Consider the following 23,399-nt stretch of genomic DNA (forward strand, 5'->3'; position numbering starts at 1 on the left):
AATTGAACTGAAATCCATACCTCAAACCATGAACAAAGAGGAATTCAAGAAGGATTATAAGCTTAAATGTAACAACAAAAACTGTAAAACTTTTAGATGTATAGGATAAATTATTTATGACCTTGCACTAGGTAGACCATTCTTAAATAGGACAAAACAAAAGCCATTATTAAACAAACAGATAAACCAGAATTCATTGGAATACTATTAAAAAATGAACACTGGGGCGTGGCCCCTGTGGCTCAGTGAGCAGGGTGCCGGCCCCATATACCAGGGTGGCGGGTTCAAAACCTGCCCCGGCCAAACTGCAACAAAAAAAAGCCGGGCGTTGTGGCGGGCGCCTGTAGTCCCAGCTACTTGGGAGGCTGAGGCAGGAGAATCGCCTAGGTCCAGGAGTTGGAGGTTGCTGTGAGCTGTGTGACGCCACGGCACTCTACCGAGGGCCATAAAGTGAAACTCTGTCTCTACAAAAAAAAAAAAAAAATGAACACTGGGAAACATTTTTTGGAACGTTTGGAAACATTCCTTGGAATGCAAACCAGGAAAGATTCCTTACCAAAAAACAAAGCTAGTAAAGAAACTGTATCCAGAATATATAAAGAACTCTTAAAACTCAACAAAGAGAAGAACAGTCTAATTTTTTAAATGGCAAGAAATTTGCAAAGACAGCTCATTGAAGATGAACAGATGGCAAATATGCACATGGGCATGAAAGGATGCTCAACATTATGAGTCATTAGGATGCTGTGTATTGAAACCAAAATTGTATGCACAATGCATGCACATCAGAATGCCTAAAATTAAAAACAATGATATACTGAGTGTAAAGATGCAGAGAGAATGGAACTGTCATGGACTGCTGTCAGGAATGGAAAATGGTACAAATACTATGAATACTATGGAAAGTAATTTAGCAGGTTCTAAAATAAGGGAATGTAAAACGCCAGGAGGAGAGTGCTGTGGGTGATGAATATGTTAACTCTCTTATTATGGCCATGGGTTCACTTGTATATTTCAAAACTTATGATATTGCACATTTCTTCATATACTAATTATGCCTCTCTGAAGCCATTGAAAGCAGGAACAAACACCTAAGACAGTGGCTGAAACACACAAAGAAAGAACAGCCAGGCACAACTCTAGCAAGATAATGCTAGAGTTGAGATCTCTAATCTTATAATAATGAGAAGTGGTAGATGTATTTTCAACAAGGATTTTTAACACGATGGGATCCTCATTTTTAAAAGTACAGTAGGCCCTCCATAGTTGACCACCTCCCTGCATTGACCACCTCAATTTGACCTCAAGTTGACCACACATCCACCACACATACGTATCTGTACAGTAGGCCTAGTTCCTTATGTTGGCCATCTCCATGTGTTGAACAGTTCGTTATAGTCCCTTGAGTGGTCAACTCACAGAGGATTGATGATATATTTACATAATGGTTGCAGAGTAGAGCATGGCCTCAGGAGATGGGGTTGTGAGGAAAGCAGTTCTAAGGTTACCCTAGCATTCCGAGTGGGAGATAATGGCAACCTGATCTTGGGAAAGTGTAAGAGAGAAGTAGGGTCAGCAACACACGTGGGTGCCATTTACACTGAGAGAAGTACAGTGGATTCTCAGAACTCTTTGACTGAGTTCATAACATAATGTAGTTCTCATTCTACATGAACATAAAGCCATTTCTGAGATTAATGTTACCATAATACATGTGTGCTCTATGGTGCAGTGCTAAGCAATGCATATGCTACTGTAGGACACATAAAAAGGTCTTACACTCATGCACTGGTCCTACCTTTATAGTGCTTTCCATGTTGTTTAGCAAGAAATGTCAAATTCTTATAATTAACAGAAGGCAACTCATAATCCTCTGAGTCTCCCTCAGATGAACAGGTTAAGTTATCATGGTCATCCATAGTGTGTATTTGTTTTTTCACCTATAAAATAAAGAACAGTGCTTCAAAATGTCCCCCAAATGTTTACAGCATAGTCTAAATGTACAGAAGTGATAGTTATCCATTTTCTTTTCTTTTCTTGCTTTTTTAATAAGTTATTTGTACATAGATCATAAACACATTTATGCCATTTTGGGATTCAATGTGTTGATTATTTGTACCACTTTACTTCTTTTATGTTTACATGGATGGAGCTGGAAAATACTCTTCTTCGTAAAGTATCTCAGGAATGAAAAAAATTATTCATTTTTTATATGAGCAAAACCACAGATATTTTGTAAAGTACTGATGTGTGCTAAAAGGATGACACTTTTACCTATGGCTATGGTTCCTTAATCAGTTTTTAAAGGAAATGTCTTTATAGCAAAAGACTCTGTTTTTACTTTAACTTTATATTTTCAAATAATGACATATTTGATGATTTTTTAATAATACCTTGTTCTTGTTCTTAGATGTTCTCTTTGTAGGCCTAAAAAACACAAACAATTCCTTTTAGCAAATAGGAAATATTCAAAATGCAAAATATCTAAAACAATTGCTGTTTAATAAAATATCTGCATTTGTCATTTATTTCTCCTACTTATAGAGTTTTTAGGGTTTTTAATACATAATGTAAAATCAATCATTTTCTACAAGAGGGATTGAAGTATAAACAGTAACATTAAGAGACAAAGAAAACATACTACATAACATCCTAACAAAGAATTACATTTAGATCAAGCCTTCTGAAAAAGAGAAAGGACAATCATACTTCTTGCATTATTTGATAGAAATATACCAGGTGTTTGTCACTCTCCTTTTTAATAAATATGGTAATTTACAGGCACTAATACTTATTTTTATTTGCATTATCTTTCTAACATACTTATATGAGGGAAATTCTTTTTTTAATAATGTTAAATGTTTGTAATAATGTTAATAATGTTAAATTCAAGGCCAGAAGCTGTGGCTCACACCTGTAATCCCAGCACTCTGGGAAGCAGAGGCAGTGAACTGCCTGAACTCATGAGTACAAGACTAGCCTGAGCGAGAGTGAGACAATGTCACTAAAAATAGCCAGGCATTGTGGTCGGGCCCTGTAGTCCCAGCTACTTGGGAAGTTGACCAAGAGAATCGCGTAAGCCTAATAGTTGGAGGTTGCTGTGAGCTGTGACACCATAGCATTCTACCAAGTGTTACAAAGTGAGACTCTGTCTTAAAAAAAGAACAATAATAATAATAATGTTTTTCATCTGTACTTTCACAACTTACTATGTAATTACTATGTAGTATTTAAAGCACTGTATATGTATTTAATTAATGTGAATCCTTACAGAGCTCTGTGATGTAGCTACCGTTTTACAGATGTTATCATCCTGTATGGTTTTATAAAGGAGGAGACTAGGCTCAGAACACCAAGTAATTTGCCCACCACATACAGATGGTCAGTAGAGACCACACATTCAAACCCCAGAATTCTGGCTCCAACACATGAGCTTCATACCCTGTTGTGAAAATCAAATTTATTGTCAACTGCTCTTAAATGATAGGATAGTAGATAAATCAATATAATCATTCTTTTTATGGCCATAATTATAAACAAAATTTTGTAAATCTCACATATTTTTTAAAAACTAAAAGCCTTCATATCGTTGTATCTAGGCAATTAGAGAAACCTACTTTCAACAAGTTCAAAACTTATTTTTCTAAAGAAAATTCCTCATCAGCACTAAATTATCTATTCCACTGTTTATTCGTGTATTCAACAAATACTTATTGAGTATACAATACACGTCCATGACACTATTGGTACAAAGAAACGTGGTTTTCAAGCTTTATAAATTTATGATACAAAAAAGTGTTATCTGAGATAAACTGTCAATCATTTATTTTTCTATTGTACATAATCAAAATCTTCCCTTGTCTAGGCTATAAAGGTAATACCTTTGATAATTTAGAGTATCTCATAAAATCACAATGCTGCTATTGTTAATGTCATTATACTACGTATATTTTTATCTCCATGTAACACTGGAACTTCATTGAGATAAAGGAGTGTATAACCAAGAGGTACAGAAACACATCTCTTGGTTTACCTGCCAGTTTGGGGCCAAAAATTTCTGTGAAAACTGTAATGTTGTCACAACACTGTAGTGAGAACAGGGAAGACAATATTCTGGTTTTCCACTTAAACATCAATGTTAAATTTGGTGTCAAGCCCACACAACTGAACCATCTGTGCATGCGTTTTTGCTGGTGTCAGTCAGAAACAAAGGCAATCCGGAGTCCATCTTTGGCCTTTCCATAGCCACATGAAGAAAAAAAGATTGAGGCAAATGACGTTAGGGTTATTTGAGGCTATTTAGAAATTTGGCGTGTTCTCCTCTTGGTAACAAAATTTCTCCTCTGATATTTGGACCAGAGTTTTCTTTTAGCATTCCCTCCCTTTTTTTTAGAGGCCATGATTAATGCAGTGCTTGTGTGGGAGTCTGTCCCCACAGGGACACTTGAAAAACTTTTTCATGCCATTGAGCCAGTGGAGGTCGTGCTGCTCACTGACACAGGTCTCCAGCACATGGAGATGGGTGTAGATGCCCATTTTGCATGTCACGACCAGACAATTCACTTCTCTGATGTTTCTCATCTTTTCTTCCATTTGTTCTTTTTTCGCCAGTGCCTCAAAATAGCATTTATGCAGCTCAGCCTCAGCCTCTTGCAAGACACCTGTGCACTTTGACTTTACTTTTAGAATTTCCTGAAATTACTCAGATACCAGTCAGGCAAACTGCTCTCTCCTTTTCTTCATGGCAGGCTCCAATTCATCCTCAGCTTGGGAAGAAAACATGGTGTTCTTTTCTACACATTTCATCACTCCCATGGTATACTGGGAATCCTTTTGTATCATTTTGAGGCTAATTTGCTGTGTTTCTGTAAGAAGCTGGCCTTTGCTCATAATTTGGTGATAGCAGCCAAGTTTTTTTGTTTCTGTTAAAGCACTCAGTTTTGGTTTTGGTGGTTGTGACTCATCAGAAAAGAGAATGTCATTTCCTTTTGAGATGCCACACCCAATCTTGGGCATCCACCTGGTCAGGCTGCCTTCCACCCTGGGGAAATCAGTCCCCATCCATGAAGATTGGGCATTGGGCTATTAAGATGAGGATGGCAGAGCCAGGCTCTTGACTTCATTTCAGCCTTGGAGAAATTGTCTCCAAAAAGCTTCTGATTTCCTTTCCCTCATCTACAACATTTGCTGCTTCTGTTGTTTTAAGAGGGCCGATGCCAATACAGACTGCATGGCAGGTTTGGGGCTTCCCATGATCCCTGTAGTCATGGCCTTGACTAAATGCTACAGGCTTCTGGCTTCACTCAGTGGCAGATCCCTCAATTCTTTGAACTCCACAGAGCAAGACAAGCTCTTCTGGGGGCATTCTGAGTATTTGTTTTGTTTCCTGTATGATCAAGTCTGCACCTATGACAACCATATTGCTCGGAGTGGTTTGAATCATCTTCGTAGGCACAACAGCTGCTACAACTGAGGCCACATAGGACGCGGAAGAAACTCCTCAGTGGTAAAAACCATCTTGACATAGCCATTCTTCAAGGCTGGTGACTTTGCAGACAAATTTCTTTGAAATTTATCCTCTGGATAAGGTGGACTGCAGGTCAGCCTGTTGTGCACTGAGTTTCCAGTACTGAGCCTGGATGTGACACTCAAGTATTCAGAGTTTCACAAATTAACCATCTGTGCATGAGGTTCTCCATTCTTTTTCTTTGCTTTATAGGTTTCAAGATCAAGAGCTTCACCCATAATTAAGAGATTCTGGGGATGATCCATAGCTAAGGACACCTTCTCTGAGCCATCCTTGGGCTTCACAGGTGAGCATTGAGCAATCCTATAAAAGAACCTTGTTCTAACTTCAATTTTACTATTTATTCATTTATGTATTTATTTTATTTTTATTGTTTGAAATTTATTAAGGGTACAAAGAATTAGGTTACACTGATTGAAGTTGTTAGGTAAACTCCCTCTTGTAATTGTGTTCCACCCCCAAGAGGTGTGCCATACACTGTGACCCCTTACCATACTGACTCCGCCCCTCTCCCCATTCCTCATTTCCCTACCCCCACCTTCTATTAGACCACTTACAGCCTTCTTATTAGAATTGAGTACATTGCATTCTTTCTTCTCCACTCTTCTGATGCTTTGTGAAGAGAAATGTGTTCCACCTCCATACAGGTTAGTAAAAAAGATGTAAAATCTCCATCTTTTTAAATGACACAATAGTATTTCATGGCATACAGAAACTACAGCTTGTTAATCCATTCCTCAGTTTATGGGCATTTAGGTTTTTTCCACAGTTTGGCAATTGTAAATTGAGCTGCAAATGTCCAGTGCAAATGTTTAGTACAATTTTTTTTCCATGTGGCTAGATGCCTCATTAAGGAAATGCAGGACTAAATGGGAGGGCTAGTTTGAGTTCTTAGAGGATTCTCCATACTTCCTTCCAAAAAGGTTGTACTGGTTTTCAGTACCACCAGCACTGTAAAAGTGTTCCCTTCTCTCCATATCCACACCAGCATCTGCAGATTTAAGACTTTGTGATGTGTGCTATTCTCATTGGGGTTAGGTGGTATCTCAGGGTAGTTATTATTTATATTTTTCTGATGATCAGGGAAGATGAGCATTTTTCAAATGTTTCTTAGCCATTTGTCTGTCTTTGTCAGAGAAGGTTCTGTTTGTATCTCTTGCCCCGAGGTAGATGAGATTGTTTACTCTTTTTCTTTCGATTAACTTGAGTTCTCTGTAGATTCTAGTTATCAGTCCTTTGTCAGATTCATGCCCTGGCAAATATCTTTTACCATTCTGAAGATTATCTTCTTGCTTTCCTTGTTGTGTCCTTAGTGATGCAGAAGATTTTCAGCTTAATTAAGTCCATTTGTTAATTTTTGTTGTTGTTATGATGGGCCCTAAAGTCTTTGTCATAAAATTTTTCCCTAGCTCAACATCATCAAGAGTTTCCCCCTACATTTTCTTCTAAGATCTTTATCATTTTGTGTCTTAGATTGAAGTCTCTTATCTATCTTGAGCCAATTTTTATAAGGGGTGAAATGTGTGGGGCAAGTTTCAGTCTTTTCATGTGGTTATGTAGTTTTCCCAGCACCATTTTTTGAAAATTAGTTATTTTCCACACTGTATATTTTTGTTTGGTTTATCAAAGATCAGATGGCAAGAGGAGATTGGTTTGATCTCTTGGTTTTAAATTCGGTTCCATATGTTTATGTCTCTATTTGTGTGCCAATGCCATGGTGTTTTGTTTATGGCAGATTTGTAATATAGCCCAAAGTCTATTAGGGTGATGCCTCTGACTTTGTTTTTATTACTAAGAATAGCCTTAGCTATATTGCTTGTTTTTTGGTTCCATAAAAAATGAAGTACTATTTTTTCCAGTTGTTCAAAATATGTCAGTATTTTAATCCCCATTGCCTCAAATTTGTAGATTACTTTGTGTAGAATAGGCATTTTGGCAATGTTGATTCTTCCCAGCAAAGAGCTTGGTATGTTCTGCAATTTGTTAGTATCTTCTGCAATTTCTTTTCGTAGGGTTTCATAATCCTTTGTGCAAAGATAGTTCACCTCTTTTGTTAGGTATATTCTTAAATATTTAATTTTCTTTGAAGATACTCTGAAGGGAATTATGTCCTTGATTTGCTTCTCAATCAAGAGAAGCTGAACTTAGTTGTTACTGGCATATACAAGGCTACTGATCTTTGGAAATTGATTTTATACCCTGAGACATTTCTGTATTTCCTGATAACTTCCAGGAGTGTTTGGTTGAGTCTCCAGGTTTTCTAAATATAACAGTATATCAGCAGGAAAGAGGGAGAGTTGGACCTCCTCTGCTCCCATTGGGATGTCATTTATTTCTTTCTATTGCCTGATTGTATTGGCTAGAATTTCTAGAACTCTGTTGAGTAATAGTGGTGAGAGTGTGCATCCTTGTCCGGTTCCAATTCTCTTGGAAAAGCATTCAATTTTACACCATTCTGCATGATGTTAGCTGTGGACATATGTCTTCAATCATCTTAAGAAATATACCAAATATGCCTATATTTTAAATGTTCTTGTTAGTAAAGAATTCTGAATTTTAACAAATGCTTTTTCTGCCTCTATTGAGAGCATCATTTAGACTTTGTTTTTATGGATAGGATGTATTACATTTATGAATTTACATATGTTAAAACAACCTGCATCCCTTGGATGCAATCTACTTGATTGTGATGCATACTTTTTTTGAAATGAGTAGCTGTAATCTATTAGCTAAGATTTTATGGAGTATTTTTCCATCTATATTCATTAGTTAAATTGGTCTGAAGTTCTCCTTGTTTGTTAAGTCCCTTCCTGGTTTTGGAATCAAAACAAAAGTGATATTTGCTTTATAGAATGTGTTTGGGAAGGCTCCAGCCTTGTCAATGTTTTGAAATAGGTTCTGCAGTATAGATAGGAATTCATCTTTGAAGGTGTGATAGAATTCTGTTGTGAAGTCATCTGTTCCTGGGCTTTTGTTGTTGGTGGTGTTAGAAGCTTTGTTAGTGTTTCTGCACTCTCAGCATTTGATAACTGCCTTTTCAGGAGATCTATTTCTTCCTGGTTAAGTCTAGGAAGATGGCATGATTGCAGCTATTGGTCCATTTCCTCCACATTGCCAAATTTCTAGACATAATTTCTTGTAGTAGACTGAAACTCGACCAATACCTTTCACCCCTTAAAATAATTGACTTAAGATGGATAAAAGATTTAAATCTAAGACATGAAATGATAAGAATCTTAGAAGAAAGTGTGGGAAAAGTTCTTGATGATGTTGGACTCGGGAAAGATGTTATGACAAAGACCTCAGTAGCAATCACAACAACAAGTAAAATGAACAAATGGGACTTAATTAAGCTGAAGAAACTTCTGTCCAGCTAAGGACACAACAGGTAAAGCAAATAGACAACCTTTAGAATGGTTTTACACATGTTACGAATCTGATAAAGGTTTGATAATTAGAATCTACAGAGAACTCAAATTAAATCAACATCAATAGAGCAAAAAAATTCCATCTACTACTGGTCAAGTGATATGAACAGAACCTTCTCTGAGGAAACCGATGGGTGGCTAATAAACATATGAAAAAATACTCATCTTCCCTGATCAATAGAGAAACGCAAATCAAAACCGCCCTAGACATCATCCAACTCCAGTCAGAATAGCCCACATCACAAAGTCCCAAAGTTGCTGATGTTGGTAATGGGGAACACTTTACACCCTAGCAGGAACTGCAAACTAATGCAACCTTTTTGGATAAAAGTATGGAGAATCTTCAGAGAACTCAAATCGGAACTTTTATTTGATCCTCGAATCACATTAATAGAGATATAACTACTCAGAAGAAAAAAAATATTTTTTAATAAAGACATTTTCACTAGATTGTTTACTGCAGCTCAGTTTACATTTGCCAAGATTTTGAAACAACCTGAATGCCCATCAACTCAGAAATGGATCAAGAAACTGTGGTATGTGTACACCATACTTCTCAGTCATTTTAAAAACAGAGAGTTTACATCTTTGATATTAACCTGGATGGAGGTGAAATGCATTCTTCAGTAAAGCATCAGAAAATAGAAACACAAATATCCAACATACTCAATAGTAGTACAAAGCCAGTAGACAATCTAATACATGTCCACATAAGAGAAAATCTCATTTCAGTTCAAGTTGGGAGGAAGGGGAACAAGGGAAGGGGCAAGAGAAGGTTGGAGGGAGATTGGTGTGCTCCTACTTAATAGGCAGAATGTAAGGGTACATGGAACACCTCTTGAATCCGGGACACAACTACAAGAGGGACTCTACCTAACTAACGAAAATAATGTAATCTAATTGTTTATACCCTCACATTAACATGAAATTAAAAAAAAAAGAAACAGGAAAAGAAAAGACCTGATTATCATTTTGTCCATGTATATAAATAAAGACCGAAGAATGACTGAAATTTCAAGGGAAGTATGTATTGTGTGATAAAAATCATCCAAATTTAGGATATTTTATACTCATTCACTATACAAAGTAAATATTTATGTTAAAATTTTGAATTCCATAATGGAAATAAAAGGGGAAAAATTGCAAAAACAATCTTATTGTATAAATAATGTAACATGAGATCTGTTGAATAATGTGATGTGGTTCATATTGAAATGCATAATCTTTTAAAAGAAGACTTGCTGCATTAGTAGTACTGGGTTTTACCACAAGAGTCAGTAAATTAACACGTGAGCCAAGCTCAGCCCACTGCCTGCTTTTGTCAGCAAAGTTTTATTGGATCGCAGGCATGCCGGTTCCTTCATTTTCTATGACAGATTTTGGACTATAACAAAATCCATATGGCTCACAAAGTCTAAAACATATTTACTCTCTGGCTTTTTTTTTTAATTTATTTTTTTTGTAGAGACAGAGTCTCACTGTACCGCCCTCGGGTAGAGTGCCGTGGCGTCACACGGCTCACAGCAACCTCTAACTCTTGGGCTTACGCGATTCTCTTGCCTCAGCCTCCCGAGTAGCTGGGACTACAGGCGCGCACCACAACGCCCGGCGATTTTCCTGTTGCAGTTTGGCGGGGGCTTGGTCTGAACCCGCCACCCTCAGCATATGGGGCTGGCGCCCCACTCACTGAGCCACAGGCGCCACCTACCTACTCTCTGGCTTTTTAAAGGAAAATTTGGCCAAGACTAATTTTATTAGATTAAACGACCTCTGATGTAATCATTTATACACTTTATTGAAATGTATATATGGAAAACGAGTGCCAATGTGCAATCATTTGCTGATATTCAGACTAATTTGAGGTTTCAATAGTTGAGCACTCATGTATTGAGAACAAAACCAAAAATATAATAACCTCCAACCTTCTTGGTTATAAGCTAGAATTCCAACAACATGTAGCTGCCTTTTGCAACCAGGCAGATATTTAAGCAATTCTATCAAAATTTGGTTATATGTATCACTAAACTAAATACTTTAAGCATACTTTCATTGGGAAATGATTAGTATACCACAGATTCACCTCATTTTAGATTAGTATACTACAGATTCACCTCATTAGTATACTACAGATTCACCTCATTTTAGAAAATAATTGCATGCAACATTACTTTATGGGTGTGGTGTTTAAGTATTTCCTTACTGACACGTATTTACACTATATCCAACTTTTGATATGACAATGTTATAATAAACTTCTGTGATACACATATATGATAACATAGTTATATAAAAGTTCTTAACATACATAATTAATACTATGTATTTTAACATAGGTTATATATATATTAGATACAAACATATTGGTTTATTTTATGTATATATCATAGATAACAAATGTTCTTAACATGTTTGTGTGTTTACATGGGTCATATTTTCCTGTAGGATCTAGCTGCAGAACTGGACCTCTTAGATTCAATGAATGACATATTTGAAATTTGATGCCCATTGCTAAATTACCTGTCAACGTGAATTTACCAGTTTATCAACAAATAGTGCATGACAATAAATTTTCTACACATTTCTCAGCACTGCTTTTGTTAAACAAAAATATCAGCATGACTGAAAACAATGATCTCCCATTGTTTGTAAATTGTTGTAAATTTGCATTGTTCTAATAGCAGGCAAATGATGAAAATCCTTAGGTTAAGTATACAACTTGTTAATTGTGAATGTTAGTCCAAATTAAAATTAGTTTTCTTGTACAGTAATAATTATCTACTATGAAACACCGCTACAGGCTCACCTGTCCCACTTTTCATTGTCCTTCCTAGAAAACTGCTGATTGTAGGTTTCTCCAGCCTTTCTTTTTTGAGTAAATCCATCATCATCACTGTCATCAGTTGCAAAATCACAGAGGTATTTAGATACTTCTATCTCATTAGCTTCACACTTCTTCCTTTGTTTTTTAACCTTGATGAAAAGTTTAATAGAAGGGATAATTGTTACTACTTTAGTCCTTAAAAAGAATTTTTTTGTTTTGATTGATTTTATCACTTTACTTTGTTATTAGAGCCAGCAAAATATTTTGTTATTACTTTAATTTTAGCATTACATTTGAGTATTATCACATAATTGTGAGATATAATTATAACTTTGTTATTTAAATTGTTTGGAGAATCTGCTTTATATCACTTTGTGTGAGTCAAACAGAATTTTTCAAAATTTCAAAAAGGGCCATCCTTAACTTTGTCATTCCCTTTTCCTGTTGGTATTGAATGAATTTTCACCCCATTTGACTGTCAGAAATTGAGAAATAAAAAGACAAACAAAAGATGCCACCTTCTATCCTTTCATTTATTTCTTTATATACTTATAAAGAAATACTAAAAGTATTATGGGGGTACAAATAGTTTGGTTACGTAGATTGCTTTTGTAATGTTTCAGTCATCGATAGAAGTATGTCTTTCACCCAGAGAGTGTTCACTGTACCTGTTAGATAGGTTTCTGCTTCCCCTCCCCCGTCACCCCCTGCTTCATTTCTATTGAGGTTTACTTCACATGTGTGCCCATCAATTTAATTCCATTTTAGTAGTAAGTACATGTGATATTCATGTTTTCATTCTTTAGATACTTCACTGAGGATAATCGTCCCTAGTTCTAATGGTCCCTAGTTATATCCAGATTGTTGCAAAAGACATTAAGTCATTCTTTGACGCTTAGTATTCTATGGAATACATGAACCATGTTTTATTAATCTACTCATGAATTGATGCGCATTTTGTTTGATTCCCCATCTTTATAATTGTGAATTGTGTTGCAATGAACACTTGAGTACAGGTATTTTTTGATAAAATGACTTCTTTTACAAATTTGGAGGCATCACATTACCACCTTCGAACTATACTACAAGTATAAAGTAACCAAGACAACATGGTTTTGACACAAAAATGGAGACACAGGCTGATTAAACAAGACAAAATACCCATATACAAAACCATCCACATATAGCCACCTGATCTTTCACAAAGCAGGCAACAACATATGTTGGGGTATCTCTCCCTTTCAATAAAAGGTGCCAGTAATATTGTATTTGTATAGCCATATGCAGAAGAATAAAATAGGATCCATACTTCTTACCACTCAAAAAATTAATATAAGATGAATCTTATTTGATCATAATGCATGATTTTTTTCTTTTTTTATTAAGTCTTTTGTACATAGATCATAAACACATTAATGCCATTTTCAGTGTGTTGATTACTTATACAAATTGGGAGTGCTTAAACATCATATTAATCAACGTAGCTTTCACCTCATATACCCAATTATATTATAAGGACATTTGTGGTCTACACATGATAGATCCAACTTGTACTTGCAATGTGCTCCATAGGTGTGGTCCTCCTTCTATCCCCTACTATCCCTCCCACTGCCTCCCTTCTCCTTTCCCTCCCCTTCCCTCCTTCATCCTAGGCTAAAGTTGTGTTTCAATTTTCATATGCAAGTGTCAGTGATTATAAATTGGTTTCACAGTAGTACTGAGTATATTGTATACTTTTATTTTCATTCCTGAGATACTTTACTAAGAAGAATATTTTCCAGCTCCATCCATGTAAACATAAAAGAGGTAAAGTCTCCTTTTTTTTTACTGCTGCATAGTACTCCATGGTATACATATACCTCAATATATTAATCCATTCATGGGTCTGTGAGCACCTGGGCTTCTTCTATGAGTTGGCAATTATGAATTGAGCTGCAATGAACAATCTGGTGCAAATATCTTTATTGCCAAATGATTTTTGGTCCTTTGGATATACACCTAGAAGAAGAATTGCAGGATCAAACGGTAGGTCTACATTTAGATCCCTGAGTGTTCTCCAAACTTCCTTCCAAAAGGAACATAATAGTTTGCATTCCCACCAGCAGGGCAGAAGTCTTCCCTTTTCTCCACATCCACACCAACATCTGTTGTTTTGGGATTTTGTGATGTGGGCTACTCTTACTGGAGTTAGGTGGTATGTTAGAGTAGTTTTGATTTGAATTTCCCTAATGATTAAAGATGATGAGCATTTTTTTCATGTATCTGTAGGCCATGCATCTGTCTTCTTCAGAGAAGCTTCTGTTCATGTTTCTTGCCCACAATGAAATGGGATCACTTGTTTTTTGCTTAGTAAGAAGTTTGAATGGATTCTCTGTGGATTCTGGTTCTTAGACCTTTGTTGGTAGTATAACTTGCAAAAACCCTCTCCCGGGCGGCGCCTGTGGCTCAGTGAGTAGGGCGCCAGCCCCATATGCCGAGGGTGGTGGGTTCAAACCCAGCCCCGGCCAAACTGAAACCAAAAAATAGCCGGGCGTTGTGGCGGGCGCCTGTAGTCCCAGCTACTCGGGAGGCTGAGGCAAGAGAATCGCGTAAGCCCAAGAGTTAGAGGTTGCTGTGAGCCGTGTGACGCCACGGCACTCTACCCGAGGGCGGTACAGTGAGACTCTGTCTCTACAAAAAAAAAAAAAAAAACCCTCTCCCATTCTGAAGGCTGTCTATTTGCTTTACTTAGTGTGTTCTTGGCAGTGCAGAAGCATTTGATTTGATCAGATCCCAGTAATGTATTTTTGATGGTGCTTCAATTGCCTGGGGTGTCTTCCTCATGAAGTATTCTCCCAGGCCAATTTTTTCAAGCATTTCCCTTGCACTTTCTGTAAGAATATTAATAATTTCATGTTTTAATTATGAGTCTTTTAACCAGTAAGAGTCAATTTTGTTAAAGGAGAAAGGTGTGGATCCAGTTTCAGTCTTCTACAAGTTTCCAGCCAATTCATCCAGCACCATTTATTGAATAAGGAATCTTTCCCAAAATTTATATTTTAATATGCTTATTGAAAATCAAATGACAATAAATGTCTGGGTTTACCTCTTTTCTTTTCCCCTTTTATTTATTTATTTTTTTATTGTTAAATCATAACTGTGTACATTAGTGCAATCAAGGGGTACAATATGCTGGTTTCATATACAATCTGAAATATTCTCATCTAACTGTTCAACGTAGCCTTCATGGCATTTTCATGGTTATTGTATATAGACATTTGTATTCTACCTTTAGTAAGTTTCGCCTGTACCCATTCTGAGATGCACCGTAGGTGTGGCCCCACCCATTACCCTGCCTCCACCATAATCACCCCCCTCCCTTCCCCTTCCTTGGTCCTTTCCTCATAGTCTTGTGCTTTAGTTGGGTTATAGCCTTCATGTGAAAGCTATAATTTAGTTTCATAGTAGGGCTGAGTACACATCTACTTCTCTATTTTTGTACCAGTACCATGCTGCTTTAACCACTATCAATTTATAGTATAGTTTAAAGTCTGGAAGCATGATACCTCCCAATATGTTTTTATTTCTGAGTTATGTCTTGGCTATTTGAGTTTTATTTCTGTTTCCGTATAAAACAAAGCACTAATTTTTCCAGGTCTTTAAAATATGACAGAGGTGCTTTAATAGAGATTGCATTAAATCTGTAGATTGCTTTAGGTAGTATAGACATTTTAACAACATTGATTCTTCCCAGCCATGAGCATGATACATTTTTAAATTTGTTAACATCTTCAGCTATTTCTTTTCTCAGAGTTTCATAGTTTTCTTTATAGAGATATTTCACATCCTTAGTTGGATACACTCCCAGATATTTCATCTTCTTTGGGACTATTGTAAAGGGAATGAAGTCCTTGATTGTTTTTTCCCTGTGACTATTGTTGGTATATATAAAGGCTACAGATTTATGAGTGTTAATTTAGTATCCTGAGACCTTACTATATGCCTTGATCACTTCTAGGAGTTTTGTCGTTGATTCTCTTGGATTTTTCAGATATATAATCATATCGTCTGTGAAGAGTGACAATTTGATCTCCTCTGGTCCTATTTGGATCCCTTGATTGTCTTCTCTAGCCTGATTGCGGTGGCTAAAACTTCCATTACAATGTTAAAAAGCAGTGGAGACAGTAGGCACCCTTGCCTGGTTCCTGATCTGAGTGGAAATGATTTCAATTTTACACCATTAACTATTATATTGGCTGTGGGTTTGCAGCTGATGGCCTCTATCAGTTAAGAAATGTTACTTCTATACTTATTTTCTTTCTTTTTTTATTGTTAAATCATAGCTGTGTACATTTGTGCAATCAAGGGTTACAATGTGCTGGTATCATATACAATCTAAATTATTTTCATCAAATTGTTCAACGTAGCCTTCATGGCATTTTCTTAGTTATTGTATGTAGACATTTGTATTCTGCATTTAGTAGGTTTTGCCTGTACCCATTATAATATGTACCGTACGTAGGTGTGGCCCCACCCATTAACCTCCCTCACCCTGAATTCCCCTCTCTCTTCCTCGCCTATGGCCCATTCCCCAAATTCTTGTGCTACAGTTGGGTTATAGCCTGCATATGAAAACTATAAATTACCTTCACAGTAAGGCTGAGCACATTGGATACTTTTTCTTCCATTCTTGAGATACTTTGCTAAGAAGAATATGTTCCAGCTCTATCCATGTGAGCATGGAAGAGATAAAGTCTCCATCTTTCTTTAAGGCTGTATAATATTCCATGGTATACATGTACCACAATTTGCTAGTCCATTCATGGGTTGATGGGCACTTGGGCTTCTTCCATAGCTTGGCAATTATGAATTGGGCTGCAATAAATATTCTGGTACAGATGTCTTTTTTGTATTGTGATTTTGGGTCTCCTGGTATTTACCTAATTAAGGAATTATAGGATTGAATGGCACCTCTATTTTTAGGTCTCTAAGTGTCTTCCAAACATCCTTCCAAAAGAAACATATTAGTGTGCATTCCCCCCAGCAGTGCAGAAGTGTGCACTTTTCTCTACATCCATGCCAACATCTCTGGTTTGGGGATTTTGTTATGTGGGCTACTCTTACTGGAGTTAGGTGATATCTCAAAGTAGTTTTGAGTTGCATTTCTCTGATGATTAAGGATGATGAGCATTTTTTCATGTGTCTGTAGTCCATGCGCCTGTCTTCCTTAGAGAAGTTTCTCTTCCATTCCTTTGCCCACAGTGAGAAACTGGCTGGCGATCTGTAGTAGACTGAAATTGGATCCACAACTTTCACCATTAAGTAAGATAGACTCTCACTGGGTAAAATCTTTAAACTTAAGACATGAAACTATAAAAATACTAAAAGAAAGAGCAGGGAAAACTCTTGAAGGGATTGGCCTTGGTGAATATTTAATGAGGAGGACTCCCCAGGCAATTGAAGCAGTATCAAAAATACACTACTGGAACCTGATCAAACTGAAAACCTTCTGCACAGCCAAGAACATAGTTAAGTATAGCAAGCAGACATCCCTCAAAACGGGAGAAAATATTTGCAGGTTAAACCTTTGACCAATGTTTAATAACCAGAATCCACAGAGAACTCAAACGTATTAGCAAGAATAGTTGTCTATTTTTTGAGACTTTGGAAAAAAGAAAATGAAGTTAACTGATGACCCCATACTGAACCTCAAAGTCAAAGCATTCTATGATAGACATACTCTTATCTAACAATATGAATGTTACTTTTTTTTGCATTCTTATTATTATTGCTCAATATTTTCTGGCAGCAATAATCTGATCTCTTCTATGAATGTTTTTATCTTTGCTTGTTCTTGATGACATTTTTGTTTGTAGTGCTTATTTTAATCAATGCCATTGTTTTTAAATTTTAAGTCTTTTTAATTTTGAGCAGGCAAAATTGGAAAGCAAATAAACACATTTATTTGTATGGAGAAAATAAAAGAATTAATGGAGTTGATAGAAAGGGAATTTAAAATATGGATGATAAAGACACTAAAAGGAATGAGCAAGAACATGGAAAGAAAGAACCAAAACTCTGATGATTGATATGTAGAACATAGAAAGGATAAGGTGGAGATTAAGGAAATGAAGGAAACAATCAGGGAATGTAAACCTGCAGTGAAAAATATCAAAAATAGGGTAGACTATGGAGAAAAAAGAAGCTCAGAGCTACAGGATGAAGTTTTTACTTAACCCAGAGAGTTGATGAGCAGAAAAGAAGAGAAAGAAAGCATAACATGCGCTTAGAAAACTACAGTACTCCATGAAGTATTCAAATATATGAATAGGGATTCCTAAAGGGGAAGAAGATTGCCCCAAAGGAATGGAAGCCATTCAGGAGACTATCATAAAGGAAAACTTCCCAAGTTTCACTAAAGACCCCCAAACACCCCTTTCAGATGCATATCAAACCCTGGGTAATTTCAATGCTAACAGAGCCTCTCCAAGACACATTGTAATGAACCTGTCTGAAGTCAAGATGAAAAAAATTCTTCAAGCAGCCAGTAGTAAGCATCAATTGATCAAATTAGAATTCCAAGCAGTAACCTAAAAGATGTCTCAAGAATTCAGTGAATTCTATACCTATTTTCTTAAGTGTTCTGATCAAGAGAGGATGCTGGGTATTGTCTAAAGCTTTTTCTGCATCAATTGAATCATATGGTCTTTGATTTTTAATTTGTCTATGTGATGCATTGTATTTATGAATTTATGTATACTGGACCATCCTTGGGACCCTGGGATGAAACACACCTGGTTGTGGTGTATAATGTGTTTGATGTGTTATTGGATTGTTTCCTAGGATCTTATTGAATAGTTTTGCATCAATATTCATTAGAGATATTGGTCTCTAATTTTCTTTTCTTGTTGGGTCTTTTTCTGGTTTAGATATAAGCATGATATTCACTTCATAGAATATATTGAGAAGTATTCCTTCTTTTAGTATGTTTTGGAAAAGATTAAGTAATATAGGTACTAGTTCCTCCTTAAAGGTTTGGTAGAATTCTGATGTGAAGCTATCTGGTCCTGGGCTGTTCTTTTGGGGGAGATTTCTTATACTTGATGCTATTTCAGAGCTTGTTATAGGCTTGTTCAACATTTGCACTTCTTTCTGGCTAAGTCTAGGAGGGTGGCATGTTTCCAAGTATTGATCTCTTTCCTTCAGATTTTCATACTTCTGAGAGTAGAGTTTTATGTACTATTCATTAAAGATTTGTTGGATTTCTGAGGAGTCTGTTGTTATTTGGCCTTTATCTTTTCTGATTGATGAATAGGGGATTCTACTCTTCTACTTCTTGTTAGGTTAGCCAAAGGTTTATCTATTTTATTGACCTTTTCAAAAAACAACTCTTTGATTGGATGATCTGTTGTACGATTCTTTGTTTTTCAATTTCGTTTAGTTCTGTTCTAATTTTAGTTATCTTTTTTTTCTTCTGCTGGATTTAGGGTTGGAAATTTCTTCCTTTTCCAGTTGCTTGAGATGTCCCATGAAGTTATTGACTTCCTCTCTTTCCATTCTCTTGAGGAAGGCTTGCAATACTATATATTTTCCTTAGGACTGCCTTTGTGGTATCCCAGAGGTTCTGATAGTTTGCAACTTCATTATTGTTTTGTTCCAAAAATTTGGTAATTTCCTTCTTAATCTCATCTATGACCCAGCTATCATTCAGCATGAAGTTATTTAGCTTCAATGTTTTTGTATGCATGTGAAGATTCCTGTTTTTACTGAGTTCAACTTTTATTCCATGATGGTCTGAGAAAATACAAGGAATGAATTATATTTTTTAAAATTTGCTGATGTTAAACTTGTGACCCAAGATGTGATCAATTTTGGAGGATAATCCCTCAGCTGATGAGAAGAATGTGTATTCAGTTTAATTAGGATGTAATGTTCTGTAGATGTCTATTATATATAAATGTTGAATGGTTAAGTTTAGTTCTAAAATTTCTTTGCTTAGCTTCTTTTTTGTGTGAGGATCTATCCAATACTGCCAGAGGAGTGTTAAAGTCTCCAACAATTATGGTGTGGGGGAAATCAAGTTGCTCATGTCAGCTAAAATTTCTCTTATAAATTGAGGTGCATTCTGGTTGGGTGCATAAATGTTGATAATTGAAATCTCATCATGTTGAGTGTAGCCCTTAAGAAATAAGAAGTGACCATCATTATCTTTTCTTACTTTGATTGGTTTAAAGCCTATTGTATCTGAGAATATAATTGCCACACCTACTTTTTTCTGATTTCCATTTGCCTGAATTAAAGGTGACCATTCCTTCACCTTTAGTGTATGTTTATCTTTTAAGGAAAGACGAGACTCTTGAATGCAGCAGATGTCTGGCCTGAGGTTTTCTATTTAGTCAACCAACCTGTGTCTCTTTAGAGGGCAATTTAGTGACCAATTATTACATAAATTGGATTTAATTTTGACCAAGGTACATTATTTGAACATTAATTTTTTTTATTAAATCATAGCAGTGTACATTAATGCAATCATTGGGCACCATATACTGCTTTTATAGACTTTTTGACACACATTCATCACACTGGTTTACATAGCCTTTCTGGCATTTTCTTAGTTGTGTTAAGGCATTTATATTCTACATTTACTAAGTTTCACATGTACCCTTGTAAGATGCACCACAGGAGACCACCAATCACTCTCCCTCCACCCATCCTCCTCCTCCCTCTCCCCCTTTCCCATATTCTTAAATTATAACTGAGTTATAGCTTTCATATGAAAGCTATAAATTAGTTTCATAGTAGGGCTGAGTACATTGTACACTTTTTTTTCCATTCTCGAGATACTTTGCTAAGAAGAATATGTTCCAGCTCCATCCATGTAATAAACATGAAAAAGGTAAAGTCTCCATCTTTCTTTTTTTCTGTTTTTTGAATATAGGCTTTTAAAGTGGTATTTTTTTTTCTGCTTTTGCTGTATCCCACAGTTTCTTTTTAACTTGTATCTTCATTGTTGTTATACTCAAGGAAGTTAATAATTTCCTTTTGTATTTCTTCCAGCACCCAACTGTCATTCAGCATAAGGTTGTTGAACTTCCATGCCCTTTTGTGAGGTTGAACGTTTTTGTTGAAGTTGAGTTTGACTTTTAGTGCCTTGTGCTCTGAGAAGATGCCCGGTAAAATTTCAATTCTTTTGATTTTGTTGAGTGTCATTTTTTGTCACAGGATGAGATGATTTTGGAGAATGTTCCATGGGATGATGACAATAATGTATATTCTTATTTTGGGGATGGAGTGGTCTATATACATCTATCAAGCACAGTTTTTCTAGGGTCTCATTTCAATCTCTTATATCTTTGTTTAATTTCTGTTTAGAGGATCTGTCCAGCTCTGAGAGAAGTCAACTAATTCTTTATAGATGGGGTCTTCTGCAGTATGTGCCTCATGGTTCATTGCGGGGGATTCTCTGTTCTTATTTTTCAGTTTGCCTGAATTTTTCTATTGGTTCCTCCTCATGTGTTCTTTCTTCTTGTTTACCTCCTTATGCTCCTTTTTACTTCTCACTACCTCGTTTGTTTTAAAGAGAAGTCCTTGCTCTTGATGACAGTATGTTGCATAATGACAGTATGTTTCTGGGGCATCAGGTCGTGCTGTGGGTTCTTTAGGAGACAGAGAGCACAGCAGCAACCTCTATCATCCTAATTCCAAAATTATTGCCTTGGGCAATCACCTGATTGTTTTCTCAGCATTCAGATGCTGCTGAGTTGGGATCTTAAAGCTGGCTAGAATCCTTCAGGGGCAGGTTTCACAGTGCCCCCTGACTCTAGTTCCTGTAGGTTGCAGGAGTCCCTCAGCCTGCCCCAATAGATGAGTTCTGATCTTGGCAGAAGGTATTAAGACAACAGTGCTTTAGGATCCTGCTAAGACCTTGTCAGGACTTCCCACAATGGCAGCCACCTGGCGACCGAGAACTTCTCATTATAGCTGCCTCACCAGGCACAAACCTATGGCACATCCACTCCAACCAGCATTTGAATATGGTTAGGCTGTTTACTGTTTGAGCTTGCCTTCTCTTCCAAGCTTTCCACTCAACACACAGCTTGCCCCAACAACTGAAAGTTCAAGAAAGGCTTCCTTCCACAGAGGTTTGTGACAGCTGATCCCAGCCAGTCACAATTACTTACCTAATTCATCAGATTTCCACCTCTCCAGATCATAAGCTATATCCATCTCACCACCTCCTCACTGTGCTCCCTTAGCTAGGACTCTGGGTAAGGTCTTCATGCTAGGTACAGCTGGTTTCTCTCTTTTTCCCCAGTCGTTCTAGGAGAACTCAGCTGAATGATTTTTCTGGTTCCCCAACTTGCTCCATCCCAAGCCCAGAAATTCTTTACCTCTATTCCAAAGACAAAGGCTATCTGAGTTTTCAGGATTTTTAAATATTTTAACTAGTTAAGAATATATTTTAAAGAAAATATTAAATTGTGACCTATTCAGTATAAGATGTTAGTCCAAAAGATATTTTTATTTGGACTATTCTACATTGCAAATACCATTCAAAATACCATTGCAAAAGAAAGCAATATTAAATCAGAAATCTAAAATTAAATTGTTTCATACCTGTGACTGTTTATTTTTATTTCGTTTATGACTTTCTTTCTCTTCATCTGATGACATCTGCAAGGCTGGCTCTACTGATAGACCATACATTTAGTTAAGTGGACCACAGTTCAACAAAATTGACATTGTTTGATAAAAAGGGGTAAAAAAGTAATTTATGTGTAAATTGAGAGTTTATGTTAAGCTTAATCTTTAGCCAAATATTTACTTCTGTAAAAAAAATAAAATAAAATACTTCTAATTATCCAAAACTTTGCAAAACAACCCAGAAGGCACTAGATGTCACTAGGTTCAACAAATACAGACATATCACAGATTTACTCACAGATTTTTCCACCTAATGTATACACACATAATGTCAGAAGAAAAACAGAATTTAAATATACAATACACACATATGAAATAACATTGTGGATTGTTCTCTATTTCATAATAGTACCTTTGAAAAGCATGCTGTGCATGTTGTTTTATTAATAATTCACAAATTTCTGTTACTTTTTGTATTTTCGTCATTGTGCATCCTGTTTGTTACATGTGAAAAGATTTACTGTGATATTATAACAATTTTATTTTATCTTTTAAGGCCTTAGACTGCAACATGAAGCCTTCATTGATTCCTGCTGTTTCTCCAGATAAATAGGCATCTTCTCCCTCAGGGCGGCCTTAGTACTCTAGTGTCATCTCTACTTCAATGTTTCTACCTAAACTGTAAGTCGTTTCTTGCCATGTCTCTACCCTTTCCCCTGGACTATAAGCACAATATTTCAAAACTTCTGGAACAGTCTTTACCTGTTTTACTCAATAATTATTGACGCTGTGGCTGGAAGGAATACAAATAAAACTGTCAAAAATGAGTTTTTCAGAGATCATGTCTGAGCTGATACTTATAATGTTAGATGAGCCAAATTAAAGGGCATAGGGGCCAGGAAACAATGAGAGCAGGACAGAAAGCAGGAGAGAGAGGAAATAATTCCTGAAGAAACATATGTATATGTATTTGTCTGCAGTAGAGGGATTGGTGAGCCAG

At 36.4% G+C, this 23,399-nt stretch overlaps 1 protein-coding gene across 1 annotated transcript in view; it reads right to left on the reverse strand.

Moving 5' to 3' along the window:
• Positions 1 to 22,429, reverse strand: part of LOC128579361 (POTE ankyrin domain family member A-like) — a 29,013-nt gene extending 6,584 nt beyond the window's left edge. Inside the window, exons 1-4 of the mRNA XM_053581497.1 lie at positions 22,373 to 22,429; positions 11,759 to 11,925; positions 2,394 to 2,427; positions 1,799 to 1,940 (exon numbers count right to left, since the gene is read on the reverse strand). Coding sequence (XP_053437472.1) covers positions 1,799 to 1,940; positions 2,394 to 2,427; positions 11,759 to 11,925; positions 22,373 to 22,429 — 400 coding nt within the window. The remainder of the gene's footprint in view (positions 1 to 1,798; positions 1,941 to 2,393; positions 2,428 to 11,758; positions 11,926 to 22,372) is intronic.
• Between the last annotated feature and the right edge of the window lie 970 nt (positions 22,430 to 23,399).

This window comes from Nycticebus coucang, unplaced genomic scaffold (genome assembly GCF_027406575.1).
Source record: "Nycticebus coucang isolate mNycCou1 unplaced genomic scaffold, mNycCou1.pri scaffold_49, whole genome shotgun sequence".
NCBI lineage: Eukaryota > Metazoa > Chordata > Mammalia > Primates > Lorisidae > Nycticebus > Nycticebus coucang.